At 56.1% G+C, this 20,984-nt stretch overlaps 2 protein-coding genes across 3 annotated transcripts; both read left to right on the top strand.

The window, feature by feature from the left end:
* The first annotated feature begins 1,728 nt into the window (after positions 1 to 1,728).
* On the top strand, positions 1,729 to 18,290 carry LOC142360642 (proteasomal ATPase-associated factor 1-like). Of its 2 annotated transcripts, none has more exons than XM_075415045.1 (12): positions 1,729 to 1,798; positions 1,882 to 1,922; positions 3,341 to 3,444; positions 3,862 to 3,951; positions 8,405 to 8,503; positions 9,235 to 9,385; positions 11,565 to 11,759; positions 12,098 to 12,189; positions 14,888 to 15,003; positions 15,675 to 15,757; positions 16,328 to 16,410; positions 17,937 to 18,290. In XM_075415045.1, exons 1-12 carry the CDS (start codon positions 1,752 to 1,754, stop codon positions 18,012 to 18,014), a joined length of 1,179 nt encoding a protein of 392 aa, XP_075271160.1. In that variant the 5' UTR covers positions 1,729 to 1,751; the 3' UTR covers positions 18,015 to 18,290. The 2 variants fall into 2 exon arrangements, with proteins under 2 accessions (XP_075271160.1, XP_075271169.1); XM_075415054.1 differs by having other exon boundaries at positions 16,308 to 16,410.
* A 775-nt stretch (positions 18,291 to 19,065) lies between these two features.
* On the top strand, positions 19,066 to 20,766 carry LOC142360641 (dnaJ homolog subfamily B member 13-like). The gene is made up of 3 exons (XM_075415033.1): positions 19,066 to 19,214; positions 19,434 to 19,537; positions 20,396 to 20,766. Exons 1-3 carry the CDS (start codon positions 19,147 to 19,149, stop codon positions 20,626 to 20,628), a joined length of 405 nt encoding a protein of 134 aa, XP_075271148.1. The 5' UTR covers positions 19,066 to 19,146; the 3' UTR covers positions 20,629 to 20,766.
* Positions 20,767 to 20,984: the final 218 nt, after the last annotated feature.

Below are 20,984 nucleotides of genomic sequence, written 5' to 3'. Positions count from 1 at the left end.
GGGAGCTGGGCTTGTTCAGCCTGGAGAAGAGAAGGCTGAGAGGGGACCTTAGAAATGCCGATAAATCTGTTCAGGGTGGGGGTCAGGAGGACGGGGCCAAGCTCTTTTCAGTGGTGCCCAGCGACAGGACAAGGGGCAACGGGCACAAACTGAAGCCGAGGAAGTTCCAGCTGAAGATGAGGAAGAACTTCTTCCCTCTGAGGGTGACGGAGCCCTGGCCCAGGCTGCCCAGAGGGGCTGTGGAGTCTCCTTCTCTGGAGATATTCCAACCCTGGCTGGCCGCGGTGCTGTGCAGCCTGCTCTGGGTGACCCTGCTTGGGCAGGAGGTTGGGCTGGGGGATCCCCAGAGGGCCCTTCTAACCCCCGCCATGCTGGGATTCTGTGAGTCTGTGAAGTACGTTGTAACCAAAGCTCAGCCCTGGTTTGATGGGTGCTAAGAGAGGTTCTGTTCCTGCCCCAAAACTGGTTGGTTTGATTGTTTTTTTTCCCCCTCCTTCTAAGCATCAGCTCTGTAAGAGGGAAAACAACTCATCAGCACTGCCCCCCCGAACTGGGGCTGCCCGGGGGTTGCTGGATATTGGTGGTCCTGCACCGGCTGTGATTTTTGGCTGTCACCACCAAACCCCAGCCCTTCGTTGGCAGCAGCACCCACCTCCCTGGCAGACAGCCTGGAAAGCTCCCCCCTGGCAAAAGCCATGGGCGCCCTCCCCTTTCCAGCCCTCGAAAAGCGCTATTTTTGTATTTTTCCCGATTTATTTGCTAGGAGGTGGCGTTCGGAGGAGCATCCCACCCCGCAAGAGCCCCTTTTTGCCCCCATCCCTAATGCTCCTGGGGCTTCCCAGGAGATCAATCCCCCTCTTCCCCCCCAGACCCTGTCCCGTGGGATGCGAGGTCATCGCTGCCGGGGAAGGGGACGACGCAGGGAAGGACGTGGAGTGAAATCATGGAAAGCTTTGGGTTGGAAAGGACCTTTCGAGGTCATCTAACCCAGCCCCCCCAAAAATCCGCGGCGGGGCTGTCACGCAGCCAAGCCTTGGCGCCATGTGCGGATGCTCCCGATTTTGGGCCATTTTGGGCTGGAAATCCCTATCCGACCCCGCAACCTCCCAGCTGCCAGTGAATTCCCTCAGATGGCGCAGATGGAGACGAGCCCTTCGGCCAGGACGACAAACGCCGACAGATTGTAATTTCCAAACAAGGCGGCGTGGATTTCCCCGCTTGAGTCAAAAAATAACGCCCAGGAAGGGTCGAAGGCCGCGGCCGCCGCGTTCCCGGGGATCCCCGGCGGTTTCACTGCCCGGCGTGGGCTTGGCGCGAGGTTGACGCCCGGCCGGGCTCCTCGACGCTCCGTCGCCGGGCCATGCATTCGCCGAAAGCCCGGACCTGGGCCTGGCAGTGCCGCCAGTCCTGCCGCTCCGCCATGCACTCCTGCAGCTCCCGGTGCTGCCTCGCGCAGCCCGTCCGCGAGATCATGGCGTCCAACGGGTCCTCGGCCTCCTCGTCTTTCTCCAGCGACGGACGGTTCCTGGCGTGTCCGGGCCGCGCCATCGCTGCCTTTTCCTCTTTGGGTCACCGGTTGCTTTTTTTTTCGGCGGCGCGGCCCCTTTAAGGGTGGAGGCGGGGCAGGCGCTGCCGGGGCGGGGCGTGGCGGCGGGAGCGCTCGCTCATTGGAGGGCGCATTCCGCTTCCGCCTCCCCGCGGGGGGTGACGGGAAGGAAGGAGGTGGAAGTGGGTGCGGGCGCCTGGAGAAGATGGCGGCGACGCTGCGCATCCAGAGCGACTGGAGCGAGGCGCTGAGGTGGGCAGGGCCCTCCCGCTCCGCTCCCCTTCCGCGCTCCCCTTCCCCTGCCCCGCGCTCACCGCCGCCCTTTCTGTCCGCAGGAGGGACGAGGGCGAGGCCTGGCTGAGCTGCCGGAGCCCTGGTGAGCGCTGAGGGGCCTGAGGAGGCCTCGGAGGGGGGCGGCTGAGGGGAGGGCTTGAGGAGGTCCTGTGGGTTAGGAGAGGGGAGGGAGGTTGGGGGAGTGAGGGAAATGGGGGGGCCCCTGTGGGCTAGGAGGGTGTCTGGGGGGCTGGAGGGGCCCCTGTGGGTTAGGAGAGGGTGGGGGAGGATGGGGGGGAGTGGGGGAGGTTGGGGGGGTCCTATGGGTTGGGGGGGGAGATTGGGGGAGCACTCTAGGTTAGGAGGGGGCCCTGTGGATTGGGGCCGGTGGGAGAGGTTGGGATGGCCTTGGGGGTTAGGAGGAGATGGGAGAGGTTGAGGGCACCGTGTGCGTTAGGAAGGGGTCTGGGGGGTTCGAGGGGTCCCAGTGTGTTAGCAGGGGGTGAGGGAGGCTGGGGGAGCCCTGTGGGTTGGGGGGGGGGGGGGAGGGCTGTGGGTTGGGGCCAGTGGGAGAGGTTAGGGGGTGCCCCGTGGGTTAGGAGTGGATGAGGGAGGTTGGTGGGGGGGGCTGTGGGTTAGGAGGGAGTCTGGGGGACTCGAGGGGGCTCTGTGGGGTGGGGGTGTGTGAGGGAGGTTGGGGGGGGCCCTGTGGGTTGGGGGGTGAGGGAAGTTGGAGGAGCCCTGTGGGTTAGGAGAGGTTAAGGGAGGCTTGGGTGGCCCTGTGGGTTGGGGCCGGTGGGAGAGGCTGGGGTGACGTTGTGGGTTAGGAGGAGGTGGGGGAGTTTAGGGTGTTCTCTGGATTAGGAGGGGGTGTGGGGGTCTCGAGGGGTCCCAGTGTGTTAGGAGGGGGTGAGGGAGGCTAGGGGAGCCCTGTGGGTTGGGGGGGGGTGGCGGCCCTGTGGCAGAGGTTGGGGGGGACGCTGTGGGTTAGGAGAGGGTGAGGAAGGTTTGGGGTGGCCCTGTGGGTTAGGAGGGAGTCTGGGTGTCTGGAGGGGTCTTTGTGGGTTGAGAAGCAGTGAGGGAGCTTGGAGGGGTCCTGTGGGTTAGGAAGGGGTAGTGGAGGTTGGGGTAGGGCTCGGGGTGTTGAGAAGGCCCTGTGGGTTTGGGGGGGGGGGGAAGATTGTGGGAGGTTGCAGGGAGTGAGGGGAGTTGAGGGGCCCCTGTGGGTTAGGAGAGGGTTGGGGGGGGCCATGTGGGTTAGAAAGGGTGAAGGAGGTTGCGGGGGCCCTGTGGGTTGGAGAGGAGTGGTGGAGGTTGGGGGGAGCCCTGTGGGTCAGGAGAAGGTGGGGGAGTTTGGGGGGGCCGTGTGCGTTGGGGGTGAGGGAGGGAGGTTGGGGAGCCTTGTGGGTTCGAGGGGGTGAGGGAGTTTGGGGGTGCTCTGTGTTTGAGGGGAGGGGCAGCTGAGCTGAGGGGGGATGTGGTGCGTGAGGGGCAGCTGAGCTGATGGCCGCTCTCCCCCAGGGAAGCCGACCCTCTACGGCAGCCTGACCCGCCGCGGGCTCAGCACCGAGGGCGTCCCCGACATCGCTGCCTCCGAGGGCTTCGTGGTTGGGGAAGTCACCAAGGTGCCAGGGCTCGGGGGGAGCGGGGGTCGGTAACCGCCCTCCACGCGTGAAGGGGCCGTACGCTTACGCCAGTCAAAACAGCAGCCTGAAGCTGTCGCCCAGTCCCCTGCATGGTCCTGTCCAGCTCTCGCAGGCCTCCCACCAGTGAAGTGCCCTGGACCTGGTCTGCAGCATCCTGTAGTGGGGCTGGGGCTGTGTCTGGTGGCTGGCCAGGCCACAGCGGCCATCGCTTGCCCCTCGGAGCTCGCGTGTTGAGGAGGTGTAAGGAGAAGAGCCCAGCGCTGCACCTTCTGTCAGTCTTGAGGCTGTGAGAAACCACAGCCGGGCCCGGATCGTAGTTCTACCTTGGCAGCCTCCGTGACTCAGCGGGACTGACAGCCCTTCTAATTCTTTTTTCCCCTGTCTTTCCTCCTCCAGAAAAGCATTCTCATTTCTTGTCCTCATGAAAACGTGTCCACAAAGTTCCTGGCCCCCTACACAACTTTTAGCAGAATTCATCAGAAAAGCGTAAGTAACCTTGTGAAGGGAGCGGGGGAGATAACTGGAAGCGATGTGTCCCGCTGCGGCGTGCCCGTGCTGAGGGGCGGCCCGCAGCATGGCTTTGTGTGTGAACTGGGTAGTGCAACGTACCAGACCGTAGAAACTTGGGAAATTTGATGGTGGTTAACTTTCCCCCCTCGGAATAATCTCTCCAATTCTTTAAACTGTTCTCTTGCAAGTGCTCTGATTTGTGTGCGCTTCAGGCCCGGGACAGATGCCCCTGTAAAGGAGTAAGATGTGTGAATTAGTGTGTCAAAAATGGAGATAAAAATAAGAGGTTCCGGGCACGGAGCCCTTCACCTCTGGTTCAAAACTGTCCCCGGTTTGTAGCAGCTGTTTGCTGCCGTGCAGTGAAGTCATCTGTCTTTGGTATTTGCCATATGAATTTGTTCCGTGGAATCAGGAATTTCTCTTTGCGGGGCTGGGAATTGAACGTTGTGTCAGCTCGACTTGGTGGGAATTCAGAGACCAGAAAGGCCCAGCTTGTATTTAAAAAACTAAATAAATTGCACCACTGTCTCACTTATTTAAAAACAACCGTGCTCGTTTTGCTGAATGATCTTCTTTCTTACTGCACTCGTGTTACTCTGGGGGTGCAACAAGTACAGCTTCTCACTGAACAGCGATACAGAACGGCTGACTCTGACCTGAAATTCCATTTCTTCACTGAAGAGAAGCGCGTAACTTGGCTTTGCTGGAAAGTAACCGGTGCTTTCGCTGAGCGCTTAACCGCTGCGTGGAAATGGCCCGAGTAACTAGGGAGTGTGTATTCTGCAGGTACAGCTGGCTGCCCTGAAGGGAGTCCCCTGAAGGCTCCTGGAGACGTTTTAGCACATTGTCCCATGATTTATTGAGTAAATTGTTGTGCTAAAGCCAGCTGAAAAGTCGGTCTGGGTGTTAATGAAGCTCAAAAGCAGCGTAAATCAAGGTGCGTTTTGACGTAAAGGCAATTCCGCGTCTCTGCAGCTGTGCTAAGAGGAAGCGGGGCTCTGCTGAGAGACGGCGCTCGGCAGCAAGGCAGCTCCGGAGACAGAGGTGAATCGCTGCTCCGAGCTCCGTGCTGCCTGAGAGTCCCCAGCTGCCCTTTTGTCTGAGGAATGGAATCGACATTCAAAGCGCAGCGAAATGGAAATGCGGGCAGGAGTGTTCAGTCTGCTGTCAGACGGGTGGGCTGGGGGGCAGCTGCACGGCAGATCTCTCCGCTGGAAAGCAGCCGAAGCAATATCTGTGATATGTAGATGGGCTTAAAGCTGGTGTGAACTAAGTTCCAGTTATCCTTTTTGCCTGCCACCGCTGCTTCCGAGCACTCGTGCTTGGCCTTGCCTGTGTACATATCCCTCCTGGAAACCTGGGGATGTGTCAGATGTCGGTCAGGCTTTTCGTTCCTGCTTGAATGGCCCTCACAGGCTGCTTTTTTTTTGTTTAAAGTAGGGAGGAAATTTCCATAGATTGGTTTGTTATAGAAAATGCCACTCATGTTGCTAATGTGTTTCTCACATTGCTGATACGTAGTTAATGGCTGTTGAAACAGCTAAACCGTTACCTTGTGCCTTTATTTGAATCTTCTAATTCCTGCTTTAATTCCCTTTTTTTTTTTTTCAAGTGGAGGTTGAGTATTGATCCTGCACCCTGTTAAAATGAGCTGTGATTTGAGCTGTCAGAGCTTTTCAGGGGAGCAGTTTGGTCAGAGTCACTTGGATGGGAGAACTTCTGGTTGAAGTTGCGTCAGGGAGGTTTAGATTGGGTATTTGTAAAAATTTCTTTCCTGAAGGAGTGGTCAGGCGTTGGACCAGGCTGCCCGGGGAGGTGGTGGAGTCCCCATCCCTGGAGGGGTTCAAAACCTGTGTGGCTGTGGCCCTTGGGGACATGGTTTAGCAGGCCTGGTGGGGTTGGGTTGGTGGTTGGACTTGATGATCTTAGAAGTCTTTTCCAACCTTAGTGATTCTGAGATTCTAAGTGTGGCATATTGTGTCCCCCCAAGCCCTGGCTGACGCACGTGCAGCAGTGGGATGCTGTAAGATGTCCTCCTTAACATCTGGAAACAGCTGGAGATTGAGGCGGGTCTGTTGGGTACCTGGTCTGCCTGAGGGCTTCAGTCTCGGGCCTCTAGCTGTCGTCTTTCTTGGCAAAGTCTCTCAGTCTACTGATATCTTGGAGTTTCCCTGGGAAACTTCCTTCCCTGGGAAGGCTGAGCACCTGCAAGGAGATCAACAAAGCCTGGTCCTGTCCAAGAGCAGTTGATTGTTCAGAAGAGCATTTAATGTGAAGCGTGGGATGAAGATGAGCAGCCTCTCACCCCTGACGTACCTGACCAGGTGGCTGGGACCTGCAAGCACACCAGACTGTGCGGGTTGAGACCAGAAACCTGTGCTTTGTCGTGGTGGGGAGGGGTTGGAGTAGTGAGGGAACTGTCACCTGCTTTTCTCGTTTCTGTCAGTGGATTTTACCGCTGTAGCGTTTTCCTCTAATCCAGGGAGCGTGGATGCATTTGTTAGGAAGCTTTTGGAGGTAACACAGCATGGCTCCAGTATCCAAACAGTGCAAGGCAAGGCAGCTGTTCCACTACGTAGTTGATAGCTCTATTGCTTTTTGCAGGATGCAACGTGAGTGGGATGTGTTAAGAGGAGTGTGGGCAGCAGGTCGAGGGAGGTTCTCCTCCCCCTCTGCTCTGCCCTGGTGAGGCCCCATCTGCAGTGCTGTGTCCAGTGCTGGGCTCCCCACCTCAAGAAAGCTGAGGAACTACTGGAGAGAGTCCAGTGGAGGGCTATGAGGATGAGGAGGGGACTGGAGCATCTCTGCTACGAGGAGAGGCTGAGGGAGCTGGGCTTCTTCAGCCTGGAGAAGAGAAGGCTGAGAGGGGACCTTAGAAATGCCTCTAAATATCTGCAGGGTGGGTGTCAGGAGGACGGGGCCAGACTCTTTCCAGTGGTGCCCAGCGACAGGACAAGCGGCAACGGGCACAAACTGAAGCCGAGGAAGTTCCAGCTGAAGACGAGGAAGAACTTCTTCCCTCTGAGGGTGCCGGAGCCCTGGCCCAGGCTGCCCAGAGGGGCTGTGGAGTCTCCTTCTCTGGAGATATTCAAGACCCGCCTGGCTGCGGTGCTGTGCAGCCTGCTCTGGGTGACCCTGCTTGGGCAGGGGGTTGGGCTGGGTGACCCACAGAGGTCCCTTCCAACCCTGACCATTCTGTGATTCTGAGTGTTAACCTTTGTTCTAACAAAAGCTGTATAGTTGTTGTTGTTTTCAGCCTGTTCAGTGCTGCTGCAATCTGTAGTGGAAATATCTCTCTCACTTAGAAGATGTAATCGTTTAGTCAAGGCTAGAGTACCTGTCACATTAAATTATTTTTGAATAGCATAGAATATGTCAGGGACCTACGATGATTGTCTAGTCCAGCTGCATTTATCCACAACTGAAATGCGTCTGCCTTTCCCAAAAGGCAGCAGTGAGGTCTGGCATCACGGGAAAGGCTGCCCTTTCGCAAGAATATGAGCTCAGTGTCTGCTCTCTTCACAAGCATTCAGCTCTCCCAGGCTTTGTGCAAAGCAGGCAGTTGTTAATACCACTGTGTGAGCAGTTCGCCTGCCTGTGTAAGGAGCTAGTTTGGAGCCAGTGTTCCGGCAAATTTAGGCTGTGCTGTTGTAAATCTCTCAAACAGTGCCTTGTGGGCTTGTGAGTCAGGGTGCTCTCAGGCTGGCCAGTTGTCTTGGACTGACGTGGAACAGCGAGGCTCAGTTTCTTACCTGTGTCCAGGAGGTGCTAGAAAAATCCACATTTCTGCTTCTCCCGGGGTAAACCTGAAATACAGCTGCTGTCTGCAGGCTCCTGACTCAGCGTTTCTTTTTCTCCCTGCTTTGCAGGTGTCTGCAGAGTCACAGGCAGAGAATAGCAATTTCTTTGTCAAATTTGGTTGGCAATTACGAGAAATCTGGGGTGCTTCGTGCCAGGTTCCAGTCACCCAACTCGTCTGAGCCCTGGCTGCGGGTCAGCCCAGCTCAGCAGCTCGCTCTGGAAGCAGGGATGCAGCAATCTGTATAAACAGATAAACTGAAGAGAATTTCTTTTTATGCTGCCCTGTAGAAAAAGCCTGCTCTTCAGGATCCTCTTGTGTGTTTATTTCTTAAGGGTTTAATTAATATCTCCTAAAACTTACTGAGAGGTTGAGGAGAGAAAGCCTGTGAAGTCCTTGCATAAGGCTATTAAGTGTTAGAAGACTCTTATGAGGCTGAAACTGTTAAGCTAGGCATGTGGAAACTCTTTCAGGGGCTTTAAATGACTCCAGCAGTGTGTCCTGGGGAGATGATAGCACTGAATGATGTACTTAGCAGGCCTCCCACAGCCCAGTTAGGCTCTTGAGCAGAAATACCTACAGACAGGGTCATGTAAAGCTAACATTTGGGTGTTTTTTACCCTCCTGCAGATTACCTGTCTCGATATTTCCAGTGGTGGAGGGCTCGGCGTGTCTACCAGCACAGATGGGACCATGAAAATCTGGCAGGCTGCGAATGGAGAAATAAGAGTAAGAGCGTCTAGCGTGGATGTTGTGTGTTGTCTGTGACGTGACTGAAGTCATTCGGCCGTGACTTTGGCCAGGCTATCTGCGCGCTGTGGTCTAGGGCAGGCAAGAATCTGGCTTTTGATTGAAAAGCTGGTTGAAATTTGACATCTCGGAGGTTTTAAGTCAATGCTGTCGGAAAGCGTGACTTCTCCCAAGGGAAATGATGCTCAGCAATCTGGAGAGGAGTGCCAGGGTGAAAATAAGAATGGGTAGTTAGGAATGACAGCTAGAGTGCAGAAGGTAACTGACAGCTGCTAGTCCTCGTGGTCCAAGAACCAGTAGAGTTCTTCTTCATCTGCAGTAGAGAAGAGGTGGGGAAAAAAGACTCCTGCCCGTGATGGATTAACCACATCGTGGCTGGCTGCCTTCCCAGTTCGGGTGTTTCTTGTGGAGCTTGACCTGCCAGCTGCTAGTTTGGCAGAGGATGGAGACATCTAACCTGTTATTAGCAAGAAATGTGGTATCCTTTGCGATGTCGTTAGCTGCTCAGATGGCAGAGGGAGGCCCAAAGCGAACCTGCTGGCTCTTTGACTGCCTCACATTCAGAGGAGTCTGCTGCAGGAACGCAAACACGGAGGGTTTGATTCCTCTGCCCGCATAGGAATACCAAGTTTTCAGGTGTCATAGCTCAAAGATTGCTCGGCGTGAGGGTGCTAACAATGGAACTAGCACGCAGTTCTTTGTTTTTCCAGAGACTATTGGAAGGCCATGTGTATGATGTGAATTGTTGCAGGTTTTTCCCATCGGGCCTCGTGGTTCTGAGTGGGGGAATGGATGCCCAGCTAAAGATCTGGTCAGCAGAAGATGCCAGCTGCGTAGTAACATTTAAAGGTCACAAAGGAGGTACAGAGTACTTAGTCTTTGAAATGCTTGATCTGCCGTGTGTGTAATTGTGTTGCACCCAAGGGCTAATGTTCGGTCACCACCCTGCTGCACTCTGCGCTGTGCATTTGTAGTAGATGTCCGGAGTAGCTTTTTCAAGCTCCTAGGATGTGAAGAAAAAGATTGATGGTAGCTGTATTGGATGAGAGTATTTCTCTTGCTGACCTGTTTTCCTCGTTAATTAAGGTGAAAAGAGGGAGGATGCAGTCCATTAGCCTGTTGCGAGTGCCAGAGGTGGAGGCAGAGGGCATTCTGCTCCTCCAGGGCAGTCTCAGCTCTGCAGAGCTCTGACCTGCGTTCAGTAGCCTTGCAGCCTGCGCTGGGAATGCCTCCTGCTCGCACCCAGTTCATCCTGCTCGCCTGCAGTTGCTCCAGAGCCTCTTCCTTTTGTTTTTTTTCCCTTGCCCAGAAAAGCATGTAGCAGTTTATTATGGACTTGCAGAACTCATGCAGGGAGTTACCTGCCTCGAGGACATGTGCTGTTGAAAATAAGGCAGAGGAAGAGCAGCTGCGAGGATGCTGAAGTGATTATTTCTTAAGAAGGGCTGGAATAAGCTTGCTCACCCTTGTACGAGGGCAGATGTTCAGCTCTGTGCCTGCTGGTGGTCTTGCTGCTTAAAATGAGAGTAAATTCTTCACGCTCCTCGTGTCCTCGTGTAGATGATGCGCTGGCCACCTTATGTGGTCAGTTAGATGCTGTGTTCAGGGACCATGCTACCAACTCCTCTGATTGCCAGTTAATCCCAGAGAAGAACTGCTGGGGATGGAAAACGAGCTACCCGGAAAGGTTCCTGAGAGCTGTGATTGAGGCAATTTCTGGACAGAGCCTCTGTTAATCTCTGGAAAAAAGATTTGGTTTCCAGGATCCCTCGTTCAGAGGCAGCGTGGGTTTATGCGTAATGCCTAAGCAGGGTCCCCTTTTGACTCCCGTTTTTCACTCCTGTTTTTCTTTACCTCTGGCCCAGAGCACAGCGTCCAGTGGTGCTTTCTTGTCATGGCTGGTGCTTCCTAAGGGATGACAGCTTGAACACTTGGGTGGTTGCCCAGAGAAGCTGTGGCTGCCCCCTCCCTGGCAGTGTTCAAGGCCAGGTTGGATGGAGCTCTGAGCAACGTGGTCTGGTGGAAGATGTCCCTGCTGATGGCAGGGGGGTTGGAACCAGATGAGCTTTAAGGTCCCTTCCAGCCCTTACCATTCTATGATCGTGAGCAAGTCCAAGTGAGTTGTGGATGTGGCATCAGATGCCCAAAACCCTGCCCCAGATAATCTCCTCCCTGAGTACCTACCTGCTCTGTACAGGCTTGTGTTTTCCCTGTCTCACAAGGCGCAAGACTTGATTGAAAAAGGTAAATAAGCCCCGTGGCTGGCTGCCCAAAACTGAATCAGAAACTTGCCTTGCACTGAACCTGCCGTTGTTCTCCTGTGACCTATTTGTATGGATTCCAAGTGCTTCGCTGCGAATGTCCTGTAACCCAAACGTGGCAGGCGGTGTGACCGAGCTTTGGTCAGAGCGACGCTGGCTGGCTACCTTCCACACACCTCCTTCTAGATGCTGTGGCTCCCTGCCCCACGTTGCGCCCCGCGCAGTTTCATGGAATCATAGAATGGTTTCGGTTGGAAAGGAACCTTAAAGATCATCTGGTTCCAGCCCCCCTGCCATCAGCAGGGACATCTTCCACCAGACCACGTTGCTCAGAGCTCCATCCAACCTGGCCTTGAGCACTGCCAGGGAGGGGGCAGCCACAGCTTCTCTGGGCAACCTGGGCCAGTGTTTCACCACCCTCATGGGGAAGAATTTCTTCCTAATATCTAATCTAAACCTGCCCTCTTTTAGTTTAGAGCCATTCCCCCTTGTCCTATCACTACACACCCTTGTGAAAAGCCCCTCTCCGTCCTTCCTGTTGGCCCCTTCAGGCACTGGCAGCTGCTCTGAGGCCACCCTGGAGCCTTCTCTCCTCCAGGCTGAACAGCCCCAGCTCCCTCAGCCTGTCCTCGTAGGAGAGGTACTTTGGCTGTGTGTGACTGGTGGCACTTTGGGGACTGTAGCTTGGGGCTTGTAGTTAGTTTGCCTCGGGAAATGAGGTGCTTTGTCTGTCTGCCTTCCACGCTGTGTGTCTGAACGCAGCCTTTGCTCTGATGCAGGTATTTTGGACGCTGCCATTGTGGATCGGGGGAGAAATGTCCTTTCCTGCTCGAGAGACGGCACTGCCCGCCTCTGGGACTGTGGAAAATCCTCCTGTCTGGGCGTCGTCGCTGACTGCGGCTCTCCGGTCAATGGCCTTGCCGTGGGCGCTGCTGACAACTCCCTGAACCTGGGCACGCCTGGAAAAGCTCCTAGTAAGGACCTTTCTCATAAAATTCACCTTCATTCCCCTGCCCCGATTTGCTTAGCTTGGTCACCCCTAATCCTGACTGTGCAGCTTGCTGCTGTGTGCCCTCGTACCACCTAGGGAGGGGAGCTGGGGTCACCAGAACAGAGCCCTGCGCTCCTGCGGAGGAATTGAGCCTGATCAGGCAGTTTAAGAGCGCGATCTCTTTGGTTACCGGCTTGCCCTGCTGCATCTGGTGCCTTGGGGTGTGGAGGAACGCCGTTACAGGTGCAGCGGGGGTGATCCAGACTGTGCCGTCGAGACTTGTGTAGCCGCTGCTGGAATTAACTGTTGTCCTTTTGTCAGGCGAACGTGAGGTTGGGACAGAAGGGAAAATCCTGCTGCTGGCTCGAGAAGACAAGAAGCTGCAAGGGGTGGGACTGCAGAGCAGGCAGCCGGTAAGGAGCCCGAGACTGTCACAAGTGCTTGACTGGGAGAGAGCTCTGAGATGCTGCTAGAAAATGGCCTCCGAGGTGTTGGTCCCTTCGTTTCCATCGCTGCTGCAGCAGCTCCTCGGTTTGTAAGCTGCTGTTCACGTGGCTGTACAGAGCCAGGTTAAAATTCAGAATTGAGCCAGGGTAAAACTAACCTAGATGGATAAACTGGTTAGTGCTAATCCCGTTCCGGTGCCCTGGTGAGGTTCATCACGTGGAACAGAAAGGGACAGGACCAGGCTGGAGGCAGGGGAGGGCTGATCTGCCTGCATTTGGCCGAGGTCCTACACTGCGGTGTTCTCCCACATGTGTATTCCATGGAGGAGAAACTAAAACCTGGTACAATGAAGTGATGCTTCCTCTCCTTCCTGCTGGCCAGATTTCTGTGGAGGGGTTTGAGGAGCAAGAACTGCTCACTAGTTTAGCCCAGGTAGGGGGAGACTGTTTGAGCAGTGGCCAGTAGATGTCATTGTGAATGTGGGAACTGCGGGCTGCCTTAAGCAGCCGAGGTGTAAAGTTGCTGTTTGAAGTAGGGTGTGAAAGGTCTGCAGTCCATCTCTCTGCTGGATCTCACAGAATCATAGGTTGGAAAAGACCTCTAAGACCATCAAGTCCAACCACAAACCCAACCCCACCGTGCCTGCTAAACCATATCCCAAAGTGCCACATTTACACGGTTTTTTAACCCCTCCAGGGATGGGGACTCCACCACCTCCCTGGGCGGCCTGGGCCAAGGCCTGACCACTCTTTCGGTGAAGAAATTTTTCCCAGTCTCCAATCTGAACCTCCCCTGGAGCAACTTGAGGCCATTGCCTCTTGTCCTGTCGCTGGTTCCTTGGGAGAAGAGACCAACCCCCCCTCACTACACCCTCCTGTCAGGGAGCTGTAGAGAGGGAGAAGGTCTCCCCTCAGCCTCCTCTTCTCCAGACTCAACAGCCCCAGCTCCCTCAGCTGCTCCCCATCAGACTTGTTCTCCAGACCCCTCCCCAGCCTCGTTGCCCTTCTCTGGACACGCTCCAGCCCCTCAATGTCCTTCTTGGAGTGAGGGACCCAAAACTGAACACAGCACTCCAGGTGTGGCCTCACCAGTGCCGAGTGCAGGGGCACGATCCCCTCCCTGCCTCTGCTGGCCACACCATTCCTGATTCAAGCCAGGATGCCGTTGGCCTTCTTGGCCACGTGGGCACACTGCTGGCTCATGGTCAGCCGGCTGTCGACCAGCACCCCAAGGTCCTTTTCCACCGGGCAGCTCTCCAGCCACTCCTCCTCACGCCTGGAGCATTGCGTGGGGTTGTTGTGATCCAAGGGCAGGACTCAGCATTTGGCCTTGTTGAACCTCATAAAGTTGGCCTTGGCCCATCGATCCAGCCTGTCCAGATCCCTCTGCAGAGCCTTGCTACCCTCCAGCAGATCGACACTCGCGCCCAGCTTGGTGTCATCTGCAAACTGACTGAGGGAGCACTCGATCCCCTGATCCAGGTCATTGATAAAGGTGTTGAACAAGACCGGACCCAAACCTGAGCCCTGGGGAACACTGCTTAGGTGCCAGAGATCTCACCAGGATCATCCCGGGCAGTAGACAGGAGCTCCTCATGACACAGCAGATGGAACTGCTTGCGGTGTTTGTGGCGAGTAGAACTGGGAGGAAGGAGCGGTCCCCGCCAGCCTGCCGTGTGGAGCTGGTTGCGCTGCTCCGTGGGTGTCTGAAGCTCATTCCGAGCTCAGCATCGGTTCTCCTGTGGCTGTGCGATGTGTCCTTGTTCCAAAGGAGAGCTCGGAGCCTTCACTGACTGCTCTGTCTCTGCTTGGCAAGACTGATCCTGGAGTTCTGGCCTTCAGCTCGGGCAGGACTGATCCTGGTTCTGCGTATCCTGGAGCAGAGCTCAAGAGTTTTTAACCTAGCTCTGGGTTTTTGGTTTGTGCTGTGACTCGTGGAAACGACTGTGCTGACTTCTAAATAAATAACTGCTTCCTTCTCCAGTGCCCTGGCTGCCAAGAAAGCCGATGGGATCCTGGGGTGCATTAGGAGGAGTGTGGCCAGCAGGTCGAGGGAGGTTCTCCTCCCCCTCTACTCTGCCCTGGTGAGGCCCCATCTGCAGTGCTGTGTCCAGTGCTGGGCTCCCCAGTTCAAGAGAGATGAGGAGCTAATGGAGAGAGTCCAGCGGAGGGCTACGAGGATGAGGAGGGGACTGGAGCATCTCTCCTACGAAGAGAGGCTGAGGGAGCTGGGCTTGTTCAGCCTGGAGAAGAGAAGGCTGAGAAGGGGACCTTAGAAATGCTGATAAATCTCTTCAGGGTGGGGGTCAGGAGGATGGGGCCAGACTCTTTTCAGTGGTGCCCAGCGACAGGACAAGGGGCAACGGGCACAAACTGAAGCCGAGGAAGTTCTGTCTGAACATGAGGAAGAACTTCTTCCCTCTGAGGGTGACGGAGCCCTGGCCCAGGCTGCCCAGAGGGGCTGTGGAGTCTCCTTCTCTGGAGATATTCCAACCCCGGCTGGACGTGGTCCTGTGCAGCCTGCTCTGGGTGACCCTGCTTGGGCAGGGGGTTGGGCTTGGTGACCCCCAGAGGGCCCTGCCAACCCCTGCGATGCTGGGATTCTGTGATTCCGTGATCCTCATCTGCAGGTGTCTGACGTTTGCCTTGGTTCCTGTGTTCTCAGGTGTTCCTCTTCATCGGATCTGACGCGTTCAACTGCTGCACGTTCCTCTCAGGTACCTACATCCTGGCAGGGACGCAGGATGGGAACATCTATCAGCTGGACGTGAGAAACACCAAGTGAGTGCGTGCCTGCGAGTCTTGAACCGCTGGCTGGTTTTTTGGCTTGGGAAAGAGCCAGGCTGAGGGTGCTGCAGACAGTGCCCCTTGTAAAGGCTGGGTACAGGCACTGCTGTGGCACAGTGAGCTTCTGAGCCTCCTGGGGATGTTTCTTTTGCTGGGGCAGGGTACTCTTGGTCGTGTTGGCAGTCTGATGGGATGTTCTCTGGAAAGTGCCTTCTAAAAGACTGCGGGCTCTGCGCAGATGCCTTAGTTCCTGAAAACCTCGATCTGTGACCAGGGGTGCTCTTGGCACTGCCTTACCTTGCAGATTATTGCTTTTTAAGTATGTGTATATATAAAATTATGTTAATGTACGGTGCATATTATGTTACATATTAGTGTCTGTGTGATTGGGTAATCTATGTACATATGTATGTCGAGAGCTTTACAGAGAACTCGTTAAGAGTAGCATTGCTCCCACCAAAAGAAGAGCCCCTTCCTCCCCTTCACTGGTGAGACTGGAGGGTGTTTGTAGGATCCTGACGTTCACCCTGATCCTCATTCCAGTGTAGGGCTGGAACTGAGCTGTGGCTGAGGGCAGGAGCTGCCCCAGGTCAGTTTTTATTAGTGTCGAAAGCTCCTGACTATAGACCATAATACTCATCCCTTGTTTCTGCTCCTTTTTCTAGCTCTCCGATCCAGGTCATCCATAGATCAGGAGCACCGGTGCTTTCGCTGCTCCCGTACCGGGATGGATTTATTGCCAGCCAGGGTAACTCCAGTGCTGTGTTACACCGGTAGAAACAATAGAATGGTTTGGGTTGGAAGGGACCTTAAAGCTCATCTGGTTCCAACCCCCCTGCCATCAGCAGGGACATCTTCCACCAGCCTAGGGTGCCCAGAGCTCCATCCAACCTGGTCTTGAGCACTGCCAGGGAGGGGGCAGCCACAGCTTCTCTGGGCAACCTGGGCCAGTATCATTGAATCGAGGAGTTTTGTGCTCTTTGGGGATTGCCCTCTGACGTGGAAGCACTGGGGGCTGGACAGTGTGGCCAAAAGACGATGTAGCAGGAGCTATATTACGTGGTTGCCTTGTGATTTCTGCCCCTCACCTCCCTCTGTTCCTCCAAAGCAGGGCCTCAAAGGTGCCTCTCGACTATTAGAGCCTTTTTCCAACTCTCTGGCATCTTCACGGCATTTTTTCCCCCTTGCTGGGGGCTCCATACCCTACGATTCAGCATTCCTGCAGGGCCTGTTGGTGCTGCTTGTAGTTGGGAACGTGGCTCATTTCACTAATTAGTTGATGTTTCTTCCTCGCTTAGGATCTCTTCTGCTCATGCAGGTGACGGAACCTGCTTTATCGTCCAGCAGGACCTTGATCACGTCCTCGATCTCACGGCAGCGGACTGCGACCCTGTGTACAAGGTAAGGAGAGCGGTGCATGGCCCGCAATAAAGGCTGTAGGGAAAGGTGGTGCCAGGCAGCAGGCAGAATCACAGCATGGCAGGGGCTGGAAGGGACCTCTGTGGGTCACCCTGTCCAAACCCCTCCCAAAGCAGGGTCACCTACAGCAGGCTGCACAGCACCGCGTCCAGGTGGGTCTTGAATATCTCCAGAGAAGGAGACTCCACAGCCCCTCTGGGCAGCCTGGGCCAGGGCTCCGTCACCCTCAGAGGGAAGAAGTTCTTCCTCGGGTTCAGCTGGAACTTCCTCGGCTTCAGTTTGTGCCCGTTGCCCCTTGTCCTGTCGCTGGGCACCACTGGAAAGAGTCTGGCCCCATCCTGCTGACCCCCACCCTGAAGAGATTTATCAGCATTTCTAAGGTCCCCTCTCAGCCTTCTCTTCTCCAGGCTGAACAAGCCCAGCTCCCTCAGCCTCTCCTCGTAGGAGAGATGCTCCAGTCCCCTCCTCATCCTCGTAGCCCTGCGCTGGACTCTCTCCAGTAGCTCCTCATCTTTCTTGAACTGGGGAGCCCAGCACTGGACACAGCACTGCAGATGGGGCCTCACCAGGGCAGAGCAGAGGGGAAGGAGAGCCTCCCTTGACCTGCTGGCTCATGGTCACCCTGTCGTCCACCAGGACACCCAGGTCCCTCTCCACAAAGCTGCTCTCCAGCAGGTCCACCCCAAGCCTGTACTGGTGCATAGGCAGCCGCCTTTCCCTAAGGATTTGGCCGCCCGCACAGCGGCTTCCTTCACACAGCTGACTTTGAAGCTTTTGGGTTTTTTTTCTACCTGAATAATCTTCATATTTTGCATAAACAAATCCTCTGCGGTATCCGGCGGCAGTTATCTCCGTCGTGCAGTAGCAAAACCGAAGCGGAGGAGTAGCTGGGTGGTTGGAGTAGCTGTGGCAGAACTGTGTTTCCCTGACGAAGCGTGAATTAATTGTGCTGGGAAGATCATCGGGGTGAAAGCAGCAGCCAGCTGTGTGGTGCTGCCTGTCTCTTTTTGTCCCCTGGTGACTCCAGACCAGAAGGTGGGTCTGGCTGTTGTGTTTCCAGACGCCCTGCAGAGCGGGGAGGGTGACCTGCGCTCTCAAACTGGTGGCACTGGTGGAAATCAGCTTTTGGTTTTAACCCGTTCCAGCTCTCCAGTCCAGTTCCCCCCTCTCCTAGCCAGCACACACGCTCAAGGGCTAACGCTCAGCCTCGCCTGGAGGCTCAGATCTGACCTGCAAAGCTCATTGGTGTGAGCAAAACATGAGAAAAATGTGGAGAAAAAGTCATTTTCGCTTTCGGATCTGACAGAAGAACCCTTGTGGGAGCACTCACCTGCTCCCGAAGCTCCTGGTGCCACCTTGCACTGTCCTTTAAAACCCACTAACGCTGTTCCAGGAGCCGCTCACCGCCTCCTCCCTCCGTGAAAGTCCAAAAGGAAAGCTGACCTCTGAGAATTTTAGAGATCCTGTGCTTAAATACTGCTTTTTCCCCCCCTCCCTCTCTTTTTCAGGTGGCTTCCTGGGAGAAGCAAATCTACACGTGCTGCAGAGACGGGATAGTGAGGAGATACCAACTATCCAACCTCTGAGGGTTTGGATCGCCCGGAATGCGGCGAGATGTGTGGAAATAGCTCTTCCAAGCTCGTTTTCCTGCGCGGCGTGGTCGAGGTGTGTGTGCATAGGGACATTTCTGAGGTGCACAGGAATTTCTGAGGCTGCCGTGAAGACCGGGCTCTTACAGAAGTTTTTGGTGACAGGTAGCATTTCTCACAACTTGGATCGTTTTTAATTTGGAGAGTGGCGTTCGAGAGGAGCTTGTGTTGCCGCAGTTTTTGTTTCCACTGCTGAAAAACTGTTTGTAGGGGGAGGCAAATAAAAATAAATTGGGGGGGGGGGGGGGCTGTGAAGGTGGCCATGTCGCAGCACAGGGCTGAAATAAAGCAACTGCTTTGGTTACGCCTGTGTGGAAAAGATATTTTCCAGGAAAACGTCCCTTTTTAAACAAAGAAATGCAATACAAGAGGCAGTGAATGGAGTGGGGGGGGCCGCAGGGAGGACTACAACTCCCGTGAGGAGGTTCTCCTTCCCCTCTACACTGCCCTGGTGAGGCCCCATCTGGAGTACTGTGTCCAGTGCTGGGCTCCACAGTTCAAGAAAGATGAAGAGCTACTGGCGAGAGTCCAGCATAGGGCTACAAGGATGATGAGGGGACTGGAGCATCTCTCCTACGAGGAGAGGCTGAGGGAGCTGGCTTGTTCAGCCTGAAGAAGAGAAGGCTGTGAGGGGACCTAATAAATGCTTATAAATATCTGAAGGGTGGGTGTCAGGAGGATGGGGCCAAGATCTTTTCAGTGGTGCCCAGTGACAGGACAAGGGGCAATAGGCACAAACTGAGGCACAGGAAGTTCCGTCTGAACATGAGGAGGAACTTCTTCCCTCTGAGGGTGACGGAGCCCTGGCCCAGGCTGCCCAGAGGGGCTGTGGAGTCTCCTTCTCTGGAGATATTCAAGCCCCGCCTGGACGTGGTCCTGTGCAGCCTGCTCTGGGTGACCCTGCTTGGGCAGGGGGTTGGACTGGGTGACCCCCCGAGGTCCCTGCCAACCCCAAACATTCTCTGGTTCTGTGATGCCCCGCGCGGCGGCGAATCACAGCTCCCGTGATGCCCCGCGCGGCGGGGCCTGGAAGCGTCGCGGTGTCCATAGCAACGGGGCAGCGGGCGCCATGGGCCGGGACTACTACGCCGTGCTGGAGCTGGACCGCGGGGCCACGTTCGCCGACATCAAGAAGGCGTGAGGGGCCTCGGCCTTGCGGGGGGAAGCCGCGGGGTGTGCGGGGGTCGGGGAGCGATGCGGAGTGGGGTGGGGGCACTGTGCGGGGGTGCCCTCGGCCTCCCCGCAGCGCAGGCCTGAGGCGGGGTGAGGGCCGGGGAGAAGCCGTGAGGGAGCGGCCGAGGCTGGGGGTGTCCTGGCAGCCCGGGGCCCGGCTCTCCCGTCCTTTTCCCTTCGCAGCTATCGGAAACTGGCCTTGAAGAACCATCCTTTAAAATGCAAGGAGCCTTGGGCGCCGGAGAGGTTCAGGCAGCTGGCGGAGGCCTATGACATCCTCAGCGACCGTAAGCGGGGAGACGGTTCTCTTCCAGGGAGTGGGACCGGGGGCAAAGGGTCTCTGGTGTGGCCGGAGTTGTGCTGAGGTCTGAGCCCGCAGCTGCTGGTGCACCCAGGCAGGTGGCGTCAGCTCCGTGACCCGCAGCCGGGCCGAGTGCTGGCGTCTGTTCCTGCTTAGAATAGAATCCTAGAATCACTGAATCCCAGCATGGTGGGGGTTGGCAGGGACCTCTGGGGATCCCCCAGCCCAACCCCCTGCCGAAGCAGGGTCACCCAGAGCAGGCTGCACAGCACCGCGGCCAGGCGGGGCTGGAATATCTCCAGAGAAGGAGACTCCCCAGCCCCTCTGGGCAGCCTGGGCCAGGGCTCCGTCACCCTCAGAGGGAAGAAGTTCTTCCTCGGGTTCAGCTGGAGCTTCCTTGGCTTCAGTTTGTGCCCATTGCCCCTTGTCCTGTCGCTGGGCACCACTGGAAAGAGTCTGGCCCCGTCCTCCTGACACCCACCCTGAAGATATTTATAAACATTTATTAGCTTCCAGCTCAGCTTTCTATTCTCCAGGCTGAACAAGCCCAGCTCCCTCAGCCTCTCCTCGGAGGAGAGATGCTCCAACCCCCTCATCATCCTCGTAGCCCTCCGCTGGACTCTCTCCAGTGTTAAGACTGGAAAAGATGTCTAAAATCATCAAGCCCAGACATCAACCCATCCCCACCATGCTTACTAACCTACTGCTTCCATCCCACCTTGCTGTCCCCAAGCTGGTGTGCTCCCCCCCTGCCCCATCCCGTCTCCATCCTCCACCCAAGCAAAGCCTGGATCTCAGGCTCTCCCCTCTCATGGCCATTCCCAACTCCTCCTCCTTCCCTAAGCCACGAAGAAAGGCGTCTACGACAAGTTTGGAGAAGAGGGGCTCAAAGGCGGCATCCCCTTGGAGTGTGGCGGTGAAAACCTCTGGAGCACTGGCTACGTGTTTCACAACAACCCGGACAAAGTCTTCAAGGAGTTCTTTGGTGGAGACAACCCCTTTGCGGGTAGGTGGGGGGCTCCGGGGGGTGGCCCAGGCTCCCCCTCTGTGTGGGGCTGTGGCCACCACCACCTCTGAGCTTTAAGCTTTAGGAGATGTTTCCCTGCCCCAGCTACTCTCAGGTCCCTCTGGGGCTGCTGGTCCCCCGCTGCCTGGAGGTTAGATCCTGACTTCCCTCGGTCCCAGGCGGGTGAGAGGCCCGAGGGGCGCGTGTTCAGGCCGTCAGCTCTCCCCAGCGACCGTTGGGCCCCTTTTCTTCGAGGATTTGCGGCAAAAAGAGGGGTTGGGTTGGCGAGGCTGCCGTAAAGGCGTGAGCAAGATAAAAACGCTCCCGGAGGAAAACTCTTCAGCTGGAGGGGGAAGGTGGTCCCAGGCAGAAGCAGGTTTCTGGGTGGCAGATTTAGGGCGCTCAGCTTCCATGATGAGGAGACCCC

The sequence above is a fragment of the Opisthocomus hoazin genome, chromosome 1 (genome assembly GCF_030867145.1).
Source record: "Opisthocomus hoazin isolate bOpiHoa1 chromosome 1, bOpiHoa1.hap1, whole genome shotgun sequence".
NCBI lineage: Eukaryota > Metazoa > Chordata > Aves > Opisthocomiformes > Opisthocomidae > Opisthocomus > Opisthocomus hoazin.
Note: the sequence above shows the minus strand (reverse complement) of the source record. Positions and strands in the feature narration are given on the sequence as shown.

Excerpts from the sequence above, each read along its gene's own strand:
- LOC142360642 (XM_075415045.1), top strand. The coding sequence starts at position 1,752 with ATGGCGGCGACGCTGCGCATCCAGAGCGACTGGAGCGAGGCGCTGAG. Across the intron at positions 12,190-14,887 it reads GACTGCAGAGCAGGCAGCCG|GTGTTCCTCTTCATCGGATC; the intron begins GTAAGGAGCCCG and ends CTGTGTTCTCAG. Across the intron at positions 15,758-16,327 it reads TGGATTTATTGCCAGCCAGG|GTGACGGAACCTGCTTTATC; the intron begins GTAACTCCAGTG and ends CTGCTCATGCAG.
- LOC142360641 (XM_075415033.1), top strand. The coding sequence starts at position 19,147 with ATGGGCCGGGACTACTACGCCGTGCTGGAGCTGGACCGCGGGGCCACG. Across the intron at positions 19,215-19,433 it reads TTCGCCGACATCAAGAAGGC|CTATCGGAAACTGGCCTTGA; the intron begins GTGAGGGGCCTC and ends TTCCCTTCGCAG. Across the intron at positions 19,538-20,395 it reads CTATGACATCCTCAGCGACC|CCACGAAGAAAGGCGTCTAC; the intron begins GTAAGCGGGGAG and ends TCCTTCCCTAAG.